Source organism: Bidens hawaiensis, unplaced genomic scaffold (genome assembly GCF_021521415.1).
Source record: "Bidens hawaiensis isolate Kalapana, Puna unplaced genomic scaffold, B.hawaiensis_p1.1 tig00045375_1, whole genome shotgun sequence".
Lineage (NCBI taxonomy): Eukaryota > Viridiplantae > Streptophyta > Magnoliopsida > Asterales > Asteraceae > Bidens > Bidens hawaiensis.
In genome coordinates this window covers 25,076-45,409 of record NW_027505936.1, presented here as the reverse complement: position 1 = coordinate 45,409, position 20,334 = coordinate 25,076, and the positions used below count along the sequence as shown (strand labels likewise).

The window sequence follows — 20,334 nt, the reverse complement described above, 5'->3', positions numbered from 1 at the left end:
GATAAATCTTTTTTATATTCTTTACCACTTCTTAAAACACTAACGTGATTAATAGGAACATTACGAGAAGAGTTATGAGAAGGATTTACCTTTGTGTCGCTTGGAAATTGACTTTTATTTTTCTTCAACTCGGACACTTCAGTTGCGAGTTGACCCATTTGTGTAGTCAAAGATTGGATGGCCTTATCTCTCACTTCATCCTTTTGCATTCTAACCTCATCAAGTTGATTTCTTCGTTGCATGTCTTGTTGCATCAACTTCAACATGTCCATAACCTCATTTCCACTCGATGAACTTTGACCCGTTGACCCGCTTTGACCGCCACCCCCTTGACCTTGAAATCCTTGATTATTTCCGCCATGATAATTACCTTGGTTATTATATTGTTGGCGAGGGACATAATTGCTTTGATTTCCTTGAAAATTCAGGTTAGATTGAGTGGTCGGATTTCCATAACAAAAATTTGGGTGATTTCTTAACCCGGGGTGGTAGGTGTTGGAGTTCATGTTGTAATTTCTACCACCTCCCCCTTGAAGTGCATTCACCTCTTACACCGGTGCTTGACCTACCGTACATACCTCCGTTGCATGACCCAACTCATTACAATTTGTACAAACATTGATGACTTGATTAGTGGTTTGTACATTTCCTTCTTCCACGGCTTGCACTTGCGGTCTACCAATCGCCGGTCTCGCTCTTCTACCGGTTTGAGCCTTTCTCTTTGAAGTAACCGCCATTTGTTCCAAATACGCCCAGTCGTCTTGTTCATAATTGGTACCAAATGTACCATTAGTGATCGACCGCAAATTCCGTTCATCCTCCATACTCAAACCCTCGTGAAACGCATTCAACAACTCCCATAAAGCAATACCGTGATGAGGACAATTCTTTATCATCATATTGAATCTCTCAAATGCTTCATGAAACATTTCCCCCGATTGTTGTTAGAAGGTTCTCAAACTTCTTCTCGCATCATTGGTCTTTTGGGCCGTATAAAATTCTTCTAAAAATCTTTGTTGCATTTCGGCCCAAGTATAAACAGACACGGAAGGCAAAGTGTAAAACCATCTCTTTGCCTTGTCTTCTAATGAAAACTGAAACCAAACCAACTTCACATCATCCGATGTAAAACCTTGACCCCCAATTGTGTTGCAAATGGAGTCATATGCCTCCAAGTGGAAGTAAGGTTTGCTAGACCTTTATACTTCGGAAGACTTTGAAGGGAATCGGTTCTTACTTCAAATGTCCTCCCTTGATTATTGAGAGGGATAACCACCGAAGATGGATTATTAGTAATTATGGGTCGGAAATGGGCTTCAATCCCCCTTACCATCTCTCTTGCATGCCTTCTTGGTACCCCCATTGGTACTCTTGGTTGACCCATTTGCCTATAAACGGGCCTTGGCTGCACAAACTGTTGTTAAAACTGTGGTTGGGGCATTTGGGGTTGGAATTGTTGGTCTTGAGGTTGCCCTTGCGGTTGTTGAACAATCGGTGGTTGTTGAACTTGATTAACAACAACCGGTGGTTGTTGTAGAGCCAAACCCACTTATTAATTAAGAATATGCTTCCGCGGGCGAAACAGACAAGCGTCGGGTACATTTCGCGGTGCTTAAATGCCTACCATCATGCGCAAGTGTAGGTTCCCCGGACGGATCACACGAGATATCCCGATATACACAGGTGCGGAATCCCTGTGTAGATCGTTACGGACGTAGAACACAAGCTCACAAACACACGAACACGATACGAACAAAACCACGTTATATTAATAACTCGAACCGTGTTACTTACAGACTCTCGACCTCACGTCAATAGACTCACTGAATTACACGTAAACTGAACTACTCGATCGACCAAAACTCTAACTCGTAAACAGTAAGCCGTACACTATTTAAATACACGACAACTTCGCCTCAGGCGAAGTTGTCTATAACTTCGCTCGTTCAACAAGTTCGCCTAGGCGAACTTGTCAACAACTTCGCTTTTACAAACAAATACACAAACAATATTACAGACTCGATTACAGACATTAGACATATGAACTACTGACATCTATGCACCAACAGACTCCCCCTTGGCAGTAGCTTCATATCTTGATCTTTCAGCATCTGTCTCGTAATCCTGTATCTTCACGCGTGCACTCCTTCTCTAACACACACCGTCACAACTCGTTGATACTTTCTTGCTTCATCCTTCCAAGCAGGAATATAAAAGATCTGTTTCTCGTTGAGCATCTTCAGATCAGCTTGCGATAAGTTTACAAGATGCATCGGATCGTAAACTCTAAGGATCTCTTGTTCATCCTCATCTTCCATCACGGCTTCAGCAGTCTGGCAATCAACGTACCACCATTTTAGATTCTTCAACACATCTTGAGGCATAGTCTTCATTGGAACCTCCTTGATGCATCGGATCGGTTTGTACTTCATCACCATCCATGGCTTGCCATCTGCTCTCAATCCCCTTTCTGTATCCTCCACGAGCTTTCCCTTCTGTGGCTTTAATAGTTCAAACTTCTTTTCTTTTATGCTTTCTTTCCACACAATCTTCTCAATCACTCCCGCCATATTGTTGTCACTTCTATTTATCAGGCCCAACCTGGCCAAATCTTTCACCTCACATTCCGGAAACGTATTGAGAGATCTCAACATTCTTTTGAAGTATTGAATACCACCATAACGCTTCACCACAAACAACTTTATCTGTTCATCATATATCCAACAGATAATTCCCTTCTTCGACACAGCATAGCCTTTGATGTTATAACTCTTCTTGAACATGGCTGGAACAGCAGGCTTCTTGGTCTTAATAAACCAATGAGCACAGCCTTCCTTCCACCTAGGCTGCTCCTCCCACTCAGTCTCATCCATCTCAGCACCCATGTCGGCTTTCTCAACATCAGGGATCTCGTGTTCAACTCCTTCTTCTACTATCTCCCCCTCTTCTATCCCATCTTCAATCACAATCTGCTCACCGATCTTCTCAATCACATCACTCGGCAGCACATCTTCATCAAACAACACATCATCGCTGAACATGTCATCGTCCAGCTCCTTCAGCGCATCAATCACGTCATCCTCAACTAACACCACATCATCACCACCAGCCGCGTCGGTAGACTCCCCCTCAGCTGTGGAAGTACCAAGAGCTTGAGAAGTTCTTGGCAGCTCACCACCTGCATCTTTCGATGCATTGGGATCATCGTCTCGGTCGTTTCTCTTCTTCGTTCTGAGCTCGCCGCCCTTACAGCTCATCTCCCCCTGAGATGCCAAGAACTCCTTCAAGGCATCTATAACTTTCCCATGCTCAACCAGGAGGGATGCCTGTAGTTGATTTGCTTCCACTAGGCTTTGAATAGTCTTAGATTGCTCTGCCACGATCCGCTCTAGTGAAGCTATTCTCTCTGAGTCTGAAGTAGGCGAAGGCGAGACACCAGAAGCAGGCGTAACCGCAGGTGGTATCATACCTGATAACCCTGCAGCAGTGACGACCGTTGACTCTACAAATCGTGCAGCTACCACCTACTGAGTAAGCTTTGGAGGCGGTAGAGACACGATCTCCGGAGTCGACGTCTGGATAGCAGTGATGGATGGAGTGCCAGCAGCTGATGTAGCCACCACGGGAACATCCGCAGCGCTTGTACTTGTAACCTGTACAGAAGAAGGAACAATGGACATACCAGACAGTGCGGCCGGAGCAAAACATACAGTCCTTGAAGTCTCTCCAGCTCCCATGCCAGCACCTGTCCTCTCCCGTCTTGATCTTCTTATCAGCTTATGTATATCTTCTTCCTCCTCTGACTCATCATCATCCTCCGTTCTCTTTCTCTTCCCTATCGTTCTCTCTCGAGACACCATCAACCGTCTCCCCTCATTCATAATCTCATCCAAATCGGAGTCAGCCATCGACGTAGCTGCTCTAGTCATACTCACACCCAAACCTTGTGCAGCCGAGACCTGCACCTCTTCAACGTGATCCATATCAAAATAACCTTGACCTCCAAAAACAGCGTCAAGATCAATATCCTCTGCAGTAGACACAACAGGCACAGCAAGAGCAGGAACAGCTTGAGTTGCTCTTGCCTGTCGCGGTTGAGGATCTCTGAACTCGTCCCCACCAGCAGGAACATACTCTGGGTTAATTAAAAACCCAAACAGTGGAGTATGCCTGGGACGACGTTCAGGGTTGCTCCTCGCACTCGACGTGCGGCATTGAGCAAAGATACGTTTGCTCACAGATTCCACGTATCTTATCGGGCGTCTCTGAGGTAGAGTCGGAGCGACATGGTTCAATATCATCTGGATGAACCGTGGGTACATAATGAACCGCTCCCGAGACATCGCCCTCCTCTGCCTATCAATCTCGTAGAAGACCATTTGACTGAAGCTATAACGTTTGTTATAGGTCAGTGCAGTCATTGCAGACTGCATGGTCGCACCCATACCATCCGTGCCCGCCTTCCTCCCAGACATGCAAACTATCATAATGTGCATGAGGAAGCGCCACTGATCTAGAAGGAAACCCTTCCTCCTCTGGGTATCACCTAATGGACCAGAGTAGCCCATTCAGAGAAACGCTCCATCACGAAAGGGAGCTACGAACTCTGTAGGGTCATCCCTAGTCTCTTCACCAAACCTTAATGCCACCCGGATCTGTTCAGAATTGAACTGAACTTGTTGATTGTTCACCGTCGCTCTCATGACCGGGGGCTCAACCCGACAGTCGTATTCGACCGTCTGCCAGAAGTCTTCGATATTCGGTAGAGATATCGGCAGAGTGTTGGTGATGGCATGAAAAATCCTCGAGCGTAGGAGGAAAGTTATGATCTCGCGGTAGTCGTCCACCCCGCTCGCCTCCGGGTCAAGTGTAATGTACATATTGTGACCCGGGAAGAATTGACGTTGGTTATCACCATCGTCTCCTCCTGCACCTCCAGCACCAGCTACCGCAGCCATATCTGCACCAAACTAACCAAGTTAGAACGACACAAAGACATAGCACAAGTTCGCTTTGTTACCATGAGCGAAGTTGTGATAAACTCTGTATAGGCGAAGTTAAAGTTGAGGCGAAGTTGGGAACAACTTCGCTTCAGCTTTAAGTTCGTCTAATTAATATTAAGTAAAAATGATCTAGGCGAAGTTAATGTTAACTTCGCCTCATCACAACATCGCCTCAGGCGAATTTAAGTTCGGGCGAAGTTACGGATAACTTCGCCTCAGGCGAACTTAAGCTTCGGGCGAAGTTACGGATAACTTCGCCTCAGGCGAACTTAAGCTTCAGGCGAAGTTGCTGATAACTTCGCCTAAACCCTAACTTCGCCTGAATCTGAATCGGCGACAGTTAGGAATTATGGAACAACGTGCAGTTGATGATTCGGCTAGTTTAGACGATTAAGAACTCTTAAACACAAGTTTTAAGAACATGTTGACGATCAATATGTTTATTAACACGTTAAAACACAAGTTATGAAAATCGGTTTCAAAACCGATGGTCCGAGGGTTCGAAACCGGTCGAAACAAACATTTTGACGCTTGAATGAACATTGAGTATGTGATATAATGGTATTTCGAACCTTGAATCGGTGTGAAAATCGGGAATAAATAACACGTAATCGGTTGTGAGAACAAGTTCGCCGGAAAAGATGTTCGCTGATATAACGAACAGTTTGACTGTTGATAATCCTTATATATGGGCGGAGTTATTCAGGCGAAGTTACGGATAACTTCGCCTAGGCGAAGTTAACCACAACTTCGCCTGTTCAACAACATCGCCTATATATTTACAAAATTTAACCTTATAAATTTAACATTTTTCCAATTAAGTTATAAAACTTTCCTTTAAGAAATAAATAACATGATCAATTCTAAGTAACCAGTTAAAAAATCATAAAACTGTCTAAGTACAAAAACTTAAAAAAATTTAAAGTATAAGGGATCAAATTTCAGTCTCGATAGGGACTGCTACGTTTTAGAAAAGATCCGAACAGGAATCATACTAACTACGTGACTGTCACATAGATCCGTGTTTAGCTGTGTTATGACATATAGAGACAGGTTGTAAGCAGGTATAACTTAAAGTGGTTTTCATCGTTTCTGTGATACGAGTTAGGTTCGATTAAGCCTCAAAATTTAAGTGGGCAACAACTCAGAAATGTTGATGCCTCCTATATATCCTCAAAGCGTATTTGGCTTTCCCCAAGTCACCCCGAATTGACTTCGACCCATAGTGTCTGATTAAACATGTAAGTACTCTTCTTCTGGTTTCCGTTCTTCTTCTTACTCTAAGATTGAGAAGTCTTGATATTTTGTCATCTCTAAAATGTTTCAATAACTCCAAATATTTTATTTTATTTTATTATTATTTTTTTTTTTAAATAAACATAGAATTCAAAGTAGAAATTAACTGCATGTCCCGAATCTGGATCACTGCAGTATCTTGAAATGCTATCTTCACGGGAATCAGAACACACATGGGCTCGTGTATGACTGGGTAATCGCTTTTCTGCCTATCATTCGGAAAGATATATATGAAGACACGCAAAACTCTTAAGGAGTTTCCACGTAAAATCAAGTAAAATTAGTTTGTATCACATTTACTTTTACGCACCATAAAAGTTACCATGACATACAATAACTGTCCTAAAGCCTTTTAAGCCTAATAACTTCACTAGCTAAGCACACAGAATTAGAATACTATCATTTTCCAAGGTTGGATCAATTTTTCGTTTAACATAGCTAACGAACTTCTTACGAAGTAACAGACTTGAAAAATAATTTCATTTCCCATTTTTCTTTCAAAATTTAAACATTATTCGCCACGACCAAAACAAAGTCTTCAGGTAAACGGCTATCCCGAAGATCCAATGGATCAGCTGGACCGACCACATACTAGTATGTGTCCTTCTAACTAAGTATTATCGACTTATTTTAAGCGAAAGAATGAAAAACTCATCATAAACCACCCCGGTCACTATCAGTAATCTGGTTAATGGCTATCCTCAAAATCTACAAGTAGAAAATGAGGACCAAAACATATCCGAAGACATGTCCTTCAAACTAATGTAACCGACATATTTTTAAGCGATTAGTGACGTTTTTTTTTTTTTTTTTTAAATATCACAAGAAAAGCATGGTTACTCGGGATTGATCATCCCATTCAGTTCAATAAGGTTTTGAAATCTGGATTTGTCAAACGCTTTAGTGTATAAATCAGCAAAATTATCAAGCGTATCCACCTTTTCAAGAATTATCAGTTTCTTCTCAGCACAATCCCGTATGAAATGATGACGTATGTCAATGTGTTTAGTTTTACTATGTTTCACGGGATTGTTAGTTACTGAGATAGCAGCTGTGTTATCAATGCAAATAGGAGTAAGTAAGAAATTCAGACCATAGTCGCGCAACTGTTGTTGTATCCAAAGAACCTGAGAGCAGCAGTTGGATGCTGCCATGTATTCTGCCTCACAGGTTGAAATTGCGACTGAAGTCTGCTTCTTGCATTGCCACGACACCAATCTGCCACCAAGAAACTGACATCCTCCAGTTGTTGACTTCCGACTCTGATTGCACCCTCCATAATCAGAGTCTGTGTAAGCGACCAGCTCCAAGTCTCCTCCTCTCGGGTACCACAACCCCAGCTTCGGCTTGCCCTTGAGATACCGCGGTATCCTCTTTGCACCTTTCAAATGAGATTCTTTTGGATTTGCCTGAAAACGTGCACAAAGACAAACAGCAAACATTATATCAGGCCTAGATGCAGTTAAGTACATTAAAGAACCTATTATTGCCCGATATTGAGTTGGGTCCACATCTGCATCACCGTCTACTTCAGCACCCAATTTGTGATTGACGCAGATTGGAGTATCATATGGAGAACTGTCCTCCATCTTGAAGCGCTTGAGCACATCATGAACATACTTCGTCTGATGAATGAACATCCCATCCTTCTTCTGATCAACCTGCAATCCTAGAAAGAAAGTTAGTTCACCCATAGCACTCATTTCAAACCTTTTCTTCATGACGGCTTCAAACTCCTGACACATGGAGACTTTTGATGCAGCAAATATAATGTCATCCACGTAGACTTGTACCAGCAGGAAGTCGCTTCCATCTCTTTTGAAGAACAACGTGCTATCAATTTTCCCTCTTTCAAAACCATTCTCTAGCAAGTAATCCGATAAAGTTGCATACCAGGCACGAGGTGCCTGATGTAATCCATACAACGCCTTGCTCAACCTGTACACGTGATCTGGATAGTCTGGGTCAGGAAAACCCGGAGGTTGCTCAACATACACAACCTCATCAACTTTCCCATTCAAAAACGCACTCTTCACATCTAGCTGAAACACCTTCATCTTTTCATAAGCAGCAAACGCCAAAAACAATCTTATGGCTTCCAACCTGGCGACAGGAGCGAACACTTCGTTATAATCAATCCCCTCTTGTTGATTAAAACCTTTCACGACAAGCCTCGCCTTGTTTCTTATAATGATCCCCTTATCATCTCTCTTGCACTTGAACACCCATTTTGTGCCTATCGCATGCACATTCTTTGGTTTTTCAACCAAAGTCCAAACTTCCATCTTCTCGAATTGAGCCAACTCTTCTTGCATGGCTTCGACCCACGAGCTGTCCTTTAAAGCCATTTGATAATTCTTCGGTTCAATCTGGCTTATAAAGCAGGTATACAGGCATTCATCGATTATTCCTGTCTCCTTAATGCTTGTATAAACACAGGTATGTTCATTCAAGCTACTTCTCGTTTGTACACCTGAGGACACATCACCAATCACATTATCCAGAGGGTGATCTTTATGAATTCTCGTGGTCGGAACAGAACCGACATGCAAATTATCTTCCAAATTAGAAGAGATCTCATCAATGGTTGTTTCATGCTGAGAGTGAAAAGGATTGATAAATTCTTCTTCAGTTGAGGCAGCAGGGGTACCAATAGTGTTTGATGAGGAAGGTTGACACTTATCAATCAGCTGTCTTTGCAATAGATTTTCTTCCTCATCGAGTATCATCTTCGTCGCAGCTCTTTCTTCTTCTTCAGAAATCTCCAAATCCGGTACGTTAAACGACTTAAAAAGCTTAACATAGTCGAAAAGCTCAGCAGGTCCATTGCTGGGTTTTGGTGGTTGGTAACTTGTGATGTCAGTGTTACACACCACCTCCACCTTGCAGGTCGAAGTATTGAAGACACGTCTGTTGGGAGTACCAATAACATAACCGACTAAGATTCCTTCATCGGCTACTTCGCCAAATTTAGAGTTTGTCTTCAAGATCGAACAAGGGGACCCGAATGGTTCAAGACCACTCAAGTTGGGCTTCCTTCCATGCATAAGCTCGTAACATGTTTTACCAAGTATCTTAACGGTTAACACTCTATTCAGAACATAGCAGGCTGTAGCAACTGCTTCAGCCCAGAACATCACAGGAAGCTTCGAATCTGCCAGCATAGTCCTGGCTCCTTCAATTAAAGTTCGGTTCTTCCTTTCAGCCACTCCATTCTGTTGCGGAGTATACGGAGCGCTGTATTGATATTCAATTCCTTTCTGAAGACAGAAGATCTCCATTTCAAAATTCTTGAACTCCGTCCCATTGTCACTTCTGATGAACTTTACTGTTTTACTCATGACGTTCTCAACTTTGGTAATCAAATTCTTCACCATTTGAGCCGTCTCATCTTTCGATTTCAGAAAATATACCGACGAATATCGCGAGTAGTCATCAGTGATCACCAAGCAGTAAGAAGTACCTCCTAGACTTTTTACATTCACTGGACCGAAGAGATCCATGTGAAGCAGTTCTAGAGTACTGGCAATAGAGTTGACCTTCTTGGTGAGATGGGATTTCTTGTGTTGCTTTCCCTTCTTGCATGCTATACATTTGTCTTCAAAGTTAAAACTTTTCAAGGGAACGCCCATCACAAGCCCATTTTTGACAATGTGGTTCATCTTTCGAAGATGAATGTGCCCCATCCTCCTGTGCCATAGTTCGGATTCCGATTCGCTTGCTTTCGTCATTAAACATGATTCTCCCATGGCCATTTCAGTAGACCTCATCTCCATCACATAAGTATTTGTATCACGTGGAGCTGTCATCACTATCCACTCGTCTGGTATCTGAAAACCAGGCTTCAACACGATCGCCTCATTCTTCGTGAAATGAACAGTATACTCCTTATCACAAATCTGCGACACACTCAGCAGATTGTGCTTCAATTCTTCTACAAAGTTCACATTTTCAAGTGTCATTTTCCCATTGGACACCGTTCCTTTTCCAGTAATTCTTCCTCCACTTTCACCAGCAAAACTAACTCTCGCTCCTTGAACATATTTTAAGTCGTGTAACAAATATTTGTTACCCGTCATGTGCCGGGAACAGCCGCTATCTACAATCCAAAGACTGTGGGCAGCCCTGTTCAACTGTTCCTGCACAATAAAGCAAAGGATTAGAATCTAGGGACCCAAGACCAATTGGTCTTGGATCTATACATCCCGTACTTCTGCTTTCCAAAGTTAGCATTTGGATAATTCCTGTCAGTCCTATTAGGAAATCTCCTTGGAAATTGAGTGTGAGGCCTTCCAAACCTATGTGTATTGAAAGTATTATATCTAGCAGTTTGATTATTAGCATTGTAAAACTGAGGTTTGTTTCTTTGAAAACCTGAATTAGTTACATTATGAAACTTTGAAGTGTTTTCATTTTTAACAGTATTAAAATTACCATTAGACTTATGCTCAGTTTTAATAGGCCTCACGCCTCTGAATTTCGGCGTCAGAGGACAATCTGCAACAAGATGTCCTAACTTATTACACCTAAAACAACACCTATACTCCATTTTCTTTTCAAATGTTGTTTTGGATGTAGAGGCTGTGTTACCGGCCGTTCGTCTCACATAAGGTGGGACGTACGGGTTGAGTGGAGTATTCTTTTTAGAAGTTTTATCTTTTTCTCCACCAGTGGGTAACACTACCTTCTCTTTTGTCTTACCTGATTCGGACAACTTATCCGAATTCGATGAGACTGGATTCGTAACAGAAATTTTCACACTTGAAATAGGCGAACTCGTTTCGCCACTACTAACACTTGGTTCTTTACTCGTAACCTTGATTGGAATTGTCTGAGGAACTTCAAAATCAACAGATTTCTGAACACTAGGGTTAAAAGTGTAATTGTGGTTATAAGGTGGTGGAACCTCGTGATAACCAATTCCTCCTCTCTTTGTAGAGGTACCTTGATCACTAACAAGGTGATCAAGAATAGCTGAGGAATTTCTGAACTGTTCTAGTTTTCGGTTCAGTTCCACCACTTTCACCTGGTGGTCAGCAATCTGCTTTTCTCGTTCAGCAATCAGTTTAGTCTTTTCTTCTAAAACCTCATAACTTAGATCAATTACTTCAATTTTTTCAGCAAGTTTTGTTTTTAAGCTTTTAACATCTTTTTCACATGCTTTTATTTTAACTTTGTAACTGTTTTCTCTTGCTTTCATAAAGTGATGATCTTCTTTAAGAGTTTAAAATTCAGCATCTAAACGAACATACTGATTAGTTATGGTAGCAAGTTGCTCAGACAAATTCTCACATTTAGTACAAAAAGATTTAGAACTTACCTCGGAGAGTTGATCATTGTTATCTGCCATGAAAGCTTTTTCCTTACCAGTAGCTTTCTCTTCTCCGGTAGTCTTCTCACGTTCTTCATTCTCAACCTTAGCCATATTTGCCTGCTCACTAGTTTCATTTGAATGCAGGTTCCAGTTGTATTCACCTGCTTCTCTGGACAGCATGGCATTGACTTCTTTAGTACTCCCAGTGTGTTGTGCAGACCAGCCCTGACCACGTTCAACTCGCTCGTTTCTGCAATCTTTGGCAAAGTGCCCGTTTTGTTGATAGTTATAGCACCTCACCTTAGACTTGTCGAACCCTGGCCTGCCACCAACAAACTTTCTCCCCGTCTTTCTCATAAACTTCTTCACTCTCCTCACTATCATGGCCATCTGCCATTGTAAATCCATTTCCTCCAGATCATCAGCATCGATCTGGTCATAGTCTTCATCCAGCATCGCTGGATCAACCACCTTTCCTTGAATATAGTTTTCGTATGAAGCAATAAACGAAGCATAGAGGCCGAACTGCTCTTCAGCAGATTTGACACTCATTGGCATCTTAGATTAATTATTGCTTGAGGAACTTGAAGGTCCACTACTCTTGCTTGCTGTTTGTTGAGTACCACTTGATCCACCCGCAACAAAGCAAACATCCCCATTTGAGTTTACTGACACATGCCCCTCCTGTGAAGAATTTGCACCCGATTCACCTTTCGAGTAGTAGGCGGCAGAGTCAGTCTTTGAACTTGTATTGGAGTTTACTTTAGCACCGTACATGCCTGGATCTTGAACCTGATCCATAGATGTTTCTTTTCTTACCATATTAAGCTCAAAAGTTCTGAGCTTGTTGACAGCGGTTTCAAGATCATAAGTAGGGAAGTCCTTGTCTTCCCTCATTAGTACAGTATACATCTCCCATTTTGGTGGGAGAGCATCGAGAAGTTTTTCCACAATCTCTTCTTCTCGGTAGGAAATGGAGTAGTTACTCAGTTCAGTCATTAGATGATAATATCGAGTGATAATATCATCAAGAGATTCGTTCTTCAAGTACTTAAAGACTGAAAATTGAGTCTTGAGCAACTTTATCTTTGAAGCCCGAATACCTACATTTCCTTCAAATCTGCTCTCAAGAGCTTCCCAAAGCTCTCTAGCTGATGTATACTTTCTGAATGTATGAAGGTTCTCCTGTGGAAGAGCCATTGTGATTGCAGCATGAGCCTTGCTTTCGGCTTCATACATCTTCTTCTCCTCCTCTTCCATTTTACTGTATTTCTTGATTTGGTCTCGACCCTCATACTCCATGATTGGTGGAATATATCCATCTTGGATGCATACCCACATTTTCGCATCCTGGTACTTAACGTATTGTATGAACCGATCCTTCCACGCGACAAAATCGGTTCCCTTCAGCAACCTTGGGGCCTTTGTAGCTGACCCCGCTTCAACTTCCATCTTTACAAGCTCCGAAATGTTGATCGACGACATTCTTCTTGAAGACTAAGAAACCCGAAAAAATTCTGAATAGGCGAAGTTAAAATAATTTCCTCTGAACAGTACTGTAGGCGAAGTTAAGGATAACTTCGCTTAAGTAATAACTTCGCTGGATCCTTCTTAAATTCGCGTGACTGGGCGAAGTTAAGAATAACTTCGCTTAGGGTAAGCGAACTTAGAGAGTAGGCGAACTTGATTAGAACTTCGCTGAGCTAGGCGAACTTGATGAGAACTTCGCTGAGTTAGGCGAAGTTGAGGAGGTAGGCAAAGTTGTGAATAACTTCGCTTCTCCTTATATCTTCGCTGAAACCCTACGTATCCTGACGGCAACTTCGCCTGATGAACAGCAACTTCGCCTGACGAACTTAAACTTTCTGCAGATCTGAAAAACGGATTTTAACGACGATTTTGACGGTTTAAATGCTTAAACACACTGGTAGGAGGCTAGAATGAGCAAAAACACCAAAAACTCGTCCCGGTAATACCCGAAATGGAACAAATTCTACACCCGCGTGAATATCCCGAACCACACAATCGAGCAAAAGCTCTGATACCAATTGTAGGTTCCCTGGACGGATCACACGAGATATCCCGATATACACAGGTGCGGAATCCCTGTGTAGATCGTTACGGACGTAGAACACAAGCTCACAAACACACGAACACGATATGAACAAAACCACGTTATATTAATAACTCGAACCGTGTTACTTACAGACTCTCGACCTCACGTCAATAGACTCACTGAATTACACGTAAACTGAACTACTCGATCGACCAAAACTCTAACTCGTAAACAGTAAGCCGTACACTATTTAAATACACGACAACTTCGCCTCAGGCGAAGTTGTCTATAACTTCGCTCGTTCAACAAGTTCGCCTAGGCGAACTTGTCAACAACTTCGCTTGGTTAACAAGTTCGCCTAAGCGAACTTGTCAACAACTTCGCTTTTACAAACAAATACACAAACAATATTACAGACTCGATTACAGACATTAGACATATGAACTACTGACATCTATGCACCACTCCCTGACGTCTCGGGAAGTAGCGCGCCAAAGATCTCTCGAGGTATGGTGCAAAAAGGAGATATCCTCATAGAAAGGACACCCATCCAGTAGGGAATTAACAACACACAATCAATAGTACTACATAGTACGAGGCATCAATGCCGGCCAGCCATATTACCCACCAAATCCCTTGACGCACGTGTGACGTGAGGTCGAAGACTCACACAAAAATAAACCGATTACACCTATTAGATAGCGGTAAGCGGGTATCGAACACAGAGAGTTTGTGGAAATTGTGTTACCAAGTAGTTGTGTAATTTATCTAAATTAAACTAAATGCAAAAAGTAAATTCAAAGATTTGATTTTTTTGGTTTTGATAACAAAAAGAACTAAGCAATAAACGAGTTTTAACCAATATGCGAAAATATGACTTCCCTCGGTTTCAGGTTTCCATAAATGTTATGGTTAATGTTTAACTGAGATGAACAATAGGTAAAGTTCATGTTTATGTAAACGAATGCGATAAATGAAGATCAAGTACTTGGATTATACAACGCAAGGTGATCAATAAAGAACCAATTAGTTTATCCAACCCTAAATCCCTCCCGATAAATCTCGATTACTTAAAGAACCAAGAACTGACGGTTTAGAACACAAAATCGATAAACTAATAATCTATCAATCAATACATCAACACCATAATAATTTAATAAATATAATCAAACTAATATCTAAGAAATTTCATAAACATTCAACCAAACAAACATAAGAAACCTTATAATCCGAGGGAAAACACAAAGGAATTTAGCCACATATGTTTCGATTTATCATCCCTTCTATTATAGTTTGCATAAGAATCAAAATTGAGTTTCTAATGATTACCACACTTGATATTGATTGATTGTTTCTCCAAATCGCCCTTAGGTTGCCTCTAGATGAAAAGTAATGATAATAATATCAAAGGCCGTCCAAAATACACAAAATATGGCGGTTACAAAACTGCAGCGTCGCGTCCACCGTAAGCTACGGTGGCCACCGTAGTTTACGGTGTCTTCCAAATGTCCAACGGTAGCCCAAAACTGTTGTACGGTGGTTTTTATTTAGGATCCCACCGTAACGTACGGTGGCTACCTTAAGCTCCGGTGGACTTTAACATGGCTTTCTTGTTTTCGTCATAACTTCTTCATTCCACGTCCGTTTTCGCCCCCGTTTTCGCCCACGTTCTCGTAATTCCATCTTCTATCTTCTCATACTTGTCATTATACGAGTGAACGTAGATATCTAATTCAACAAGATAAACCGATTAAATGCATCAATATTAATGAACTTAAGCCACTTAATGGTTGTCCCATGGACCACCCGTCAACGTGCAAGCCTCCCGATTGGTGGATTCCCTGGCATGGCAGGTGGCCACACCTTCTCTCTCTCCCCATCCGGCTATAAATACCCCAGTACCTCAAACAGTAAAAGAATCTATACTCTTGCATTTTATCTCTAGTATTTCGCGGAGCTTATTATTTACTTATACTCATACACACATATTGATTCTCATGCCATAGACTGGTTGTGAAAAGACCCCCCCCCCCCCCCCCCCTCCATCTCTTTCTCGTAACGAGCTCATGGTGTTTGGTTTTATAGGTGGCTCTTTTCTTTTACGTGGGATAATACCAAACCTCTCGTGTGAGATACTTAATCATAACCCCATGGACAAAGTCATTAGGCCTAGGGGTGATTTCGTGTTACTTAAAATGGGTTTTGGATGATGAATATTTTCTATAGTGCAAGAATTGGTAGCTCACTAGCTCTCCATTCTGTTAAAGACAAATGCCTTATAATGATGTTATGTATAATCCATTTAGACAAAATTTTCCATCCAATAACCAGATGACATGTTAACAAATATCATTGTGGTGGGTAGATCGTGTGGGAAAATATGGATGTCTAATCCTTTAATAGAAGTAAGAGATGATAACCAACAAGAAGCTCATGAAATAGTTATTTTCCGTCCTAAGCTGAATGTGAAACATGAAAAATATTTGGTAGTTGAAGTAAACGTCAGTACTGTAAAGGGTTAAGTTTTCCAAAGTGGAGGCACGACCACAATGACTATTGCCTTCGTATTTGCCACTAAACAATAGTATGGCCGTATAGAGCTTCAAAGGATTAGTAATGCTAGAAATGTTGTTGTCAAGAAAACAATAGAATCAGACAAAAATTCTGAAGATAAATGTAATGCTAGAAATGTTAATAATTTTTCAAAGTCGAGCAGACTCGTTAATCAAATAATGTATACATACAACTGTTTTGTATATATCCTACTGTTATATTTTATATATAAAATATTGTTTATTAATTATAATAGTTAAACTATAACTTTATGTATATTGATAGTTATTAATATATTTGTCATATACAATAAATATATTATATATAACTTTATGTATATAGCATTTTTTTTAAGTTTGTATTGGCTCTAATTCAATTAAGGATATTAATGGGCCGCTTATCATAAATGAAATTATCACGTGGTGGAAAAGGAAGAAAAAACATGGTCTGTAATTGAAAGTTGATTTTGGAAAGGCAAATGATCATTTTAGTTTGAAATTTTTGGATAGTGTGATGGATAACATGGGCTTTCCAATGTTGGGAGAAAATGGATTTAAGGGGTGGTCCCTAAGCTCGGTTGTTCATTTCGGTAAACGGGTCATCTATGTTTGAGTTTAAATATTCAAGAAGCATCAGGCAAGGGGATTCGATCTCTCCAATCCTTTTTATTATGACAATGGAAGCTTTAGCGGTGTTGTTCAAGAACGGGTGTAAAATGGAGTTTTTCATGGCTTCCAAACACCTAACGAAGGTCCACTCTTATTTCATCTTTTGTTCACTGATGATGCGCTTATTGTGAGAGATTGGTCGGTTTATAATGTTAAATCAATAGACAAATTGTTTAGGGTTTTTAAACTTCTTTCGGGGCTTAATAGAAATTTGAGTAAATCCATTTTGTTTGGGGTGAAAGTTAATTATCAAGAGGTTAAGGATACGGCGGATATCATTCATTGCAAGGTGGGGGAATTCCTGTTTGTGTATCTCGGAATAAAAGTGGGAGCAAATATGAACAAAATTAATAATTGGCAGCAGATTGTGGAAATTTTTGACATAAGAGTACATTGTGGAAAGCTCATACGCACTCAATGGGTGGTTGTTTAACGGTGATCAAGTCGGTGTTAAAATGTCTACCAATTTACTATTGCTCTTTATACAAAGTGTCGGTCAAGGTGATAGAAACTTTAGAAGCTAAACGAAGGAAGTTTCTTTGGGGAGAAATGAGGATAAATCGAAATCATGTTGGGTTGCTTGGAATAGAGTTACTTCGGCATTGTCTCCAATCATCAACCACTCGTCCAATCATGTTGGGTTGCTTGGATTAGAGTTACTTCGGCGCTATTCGTTTTTGGTTGGACGAGTGGTTGATGATTGGAGACAGTTCGAAAAATCTGATTCCCAGCGTTGTCTTCGTTAGAATCAAGCAAGTCATGTGGTGTGGAAGACAAGTGTGCTGTTAATGAAGGGATTTACACAATGAATTGGAAGCAAAAAAGGCAACCTGATAGTCATAGAGTTGTATCTGAACTGATGGAATTTCTCGAACTACTATGATGTTTAAAATTTAAAGATGGTGTAGACAATTGGGTGTGGGAGGGGGGCAACTTGTGATAATGTGATACAAAGAAATATTCTTTTAAGCCCGGAGATATGTAGTAATTGCTTGGCGGCAGGAGAGTCGGTGAATCATTTGTTTTTGTCATGTTGCATTGCAGCCGTGGTGTGGAACAGAATAAGAAGTTGGTGTAATTAGCAGTCGGTCGATGGTAATGAGATACACGATATTTTGGAGGCGATTAAACAGGTTCCAGAGGTAGGTCACAAAAGAAATGGTTGCTAGATTGATATATATTGGGATAGTCGGAAATGGTTGCCTATGTGATTGGAGTTTGTTCCCTTGTTGTCTTCTCGGTAGGAAGGGTTCGGGCTTTGTTTTAAATAGAAAGTTGTTGTTCTAGAATAAATAAAATTTACAATTCAAGGGTAGGTGTTGTCATTTGGTGAAACTACAAGCCCCGTAAAGAAAAGAAAAAAGTCAAAAAGATTGTTTTCATTTTAATTCTCACTCTCTTCCTCCGTATTGATTCAATTTTCAGCTCGCCGGCGACGGCGAATACTGACGGCCGGAAACAAATGCTGAACGGAACTTATTGATTCATTCCAGGTATCCTCGGTTTTCATTTCAGCTTATTATATTAGTTTAACACAAACACTTGGATTTGTCAAATCTAGGGTTTAATTTGTTCAGTAAGTGGTCTAATTTGTTCAATTAGATATGACAAACTCAATTTGAACTGTTTATAATCCAATTTAGTTATGCTTTGTTTTAGTTTAACTGTTTTGACTTAATGGAGGCAATGCAAGTGAGTGATGCTCCTAGAAAACCTAGAATTCTACTTGCTGCAAGTGGAAGTGTGGCTGCCATAAAATTTGGGAACCTGTGCAAGTGTTTTACAGATTGGGCCGATGTCAAAGCGGTTGCAACACAAGCGGCTCTACATTTTATTGATAGAGCAACACTGCCAAAAGATCTGATTCTTTATACAGATGAACATGAGTGGTCGACTTGGTCTAAGATTGGAGATACTGTGCTTCACATTGAGCTTCGCCAATGGGCTGATATTATGGTTATTGCACCGTTGTCAGCAAACACACTTGGCAAGGTAATATGTAGTTGGAGTTGCAACTTTTACGCTTTTTTTCTTAAGGTAGCATTTAAATGATTGAACACAAACATTTAAGCAAACGGGATTTTCTTGTAAGTGTTCGTGTTTGTTTATGTTTGGTTGTTAACAGTATAAACAAATAGTTCACAAACGTAAATGAACGAACATACCTGAACATGGATGAAAATTTATAACTGCGCTAAAGCCATTTAAAAGTAATGTTAATAGCAATGTGTTGGGGGCTATAAAATTATTAAAACTAGACCAAATTGTAATGGGCCGATAAAATTTCGAAAGAATAGATTAAGGAACGAAAACGAACGAGCGTAAACAAACGTAAGCTAACGAACATAAAGTAATTAACTGAACGAACATAAGCGAACGCTCACGAACATAAATGAAATGAACAAGACATGTGTTCATGCTCGCTTTTTTAAGTATATAAACAAACTTTTTTTGTTCATGTTCGTTCATTTACTAGATAAACGAACTTTTTGCTGAGCGGTTCATTAAATGTTTGTTGCCTACACAGGCGTAGGCACGTTTAGTAGCGGGTTGTTTTTATTACGGGTCGGATTGAACAGTAACTTTGTTTATGTTAGTTCATTATGTTCATTAATTTTACATTTGTTTTTGTTCGTTCGTTTACATTCGCTAATATATTCATTTAATTTGGCTCATTATAACATAGTCCTGTTCTAATAACGTTTGGGCCCAAAAGATTGTTCTTTACAATACGTTTAACTGGTTTTAACACATATATGTTTTTTCGGGTAAAGTTAATCAAACAAGCACGAACATGTTCTGTTCAGGTTCGTTCACTTCGTTTACAAGCCTAATCAAAATGGGTAGACCTGGGCTGACCTGTAAACGCGTTTATATTCTTTATTGATGTTGTTTTTATGCATTTAAACACGTTTTCGGGATATAGCCCATTTAACAACGTGATCTAAATAAGCTCATTTGAAATGGTGATCCAGATTGCAGGTGGACTATGTGACAACTTGTTGACAAGTATAATTCGAGCATGGGATTATGAAAAACCAATATTTGTGGCCCCTGCTATGAACACGCATATGTGGACCAATCCTTTTACTGAAAGGCATCTTATGACCATTGATGAACTTGGAATTACTCTTATACCCCCAGTGGCGAAAAGGCTTGCTTGTGGGGACTATGGGACTGGTGCAATGGCTGAGCCTTCACTTATTCACTCTACTGTAAGACTATTCATGGAGTCCCGACAAAATGCAAGTGGCGGTAGAACACAATGAGTTTGGTGTCAGTTTATGTATGTTGAAATGAATTAAATGGCTTTATTCTAATCCTTGTTTAAGGATCTAGGTTGTGTTCTTTAAAGATTTGAATATATTGATGTTCGAACTTCAAAGTATTTGTAGAGTAGGCCTTAAAACATGTGATTGATAATCAATAGTTTTAAAATTATCA

General features: G+C 40.5%; 1 protein-coding gene across 1 annotated transcript in view; it reads left to right on the top strand.

Moving 5' to 3' along the window:
- LOC143616028 (phosphopantothenoylcysteine decarboxylase HAL3a-like) overlaps positions 1-20,334 on the top strand; it is a 99,472-nt gene extending 79,138 nt beyond the window's left edge. The window contains exons 2-3 of the mRNA XM_077088995.1: positions 18,550-18,882; positions 19,866-20,334. Coding sequence (XP_076945110.1) covers positions 18,568-18,882; positions 19,866-20,159 — 609 coding nt within the window. The 5' untranslated portion in view covers positions 18,550-18,567 and the 3' untranslated portion in view covers positions 20,160-20,334. The remainder of the gene's footprint in view (positions 1-18,549; positions 18,883-19,865) is intronic.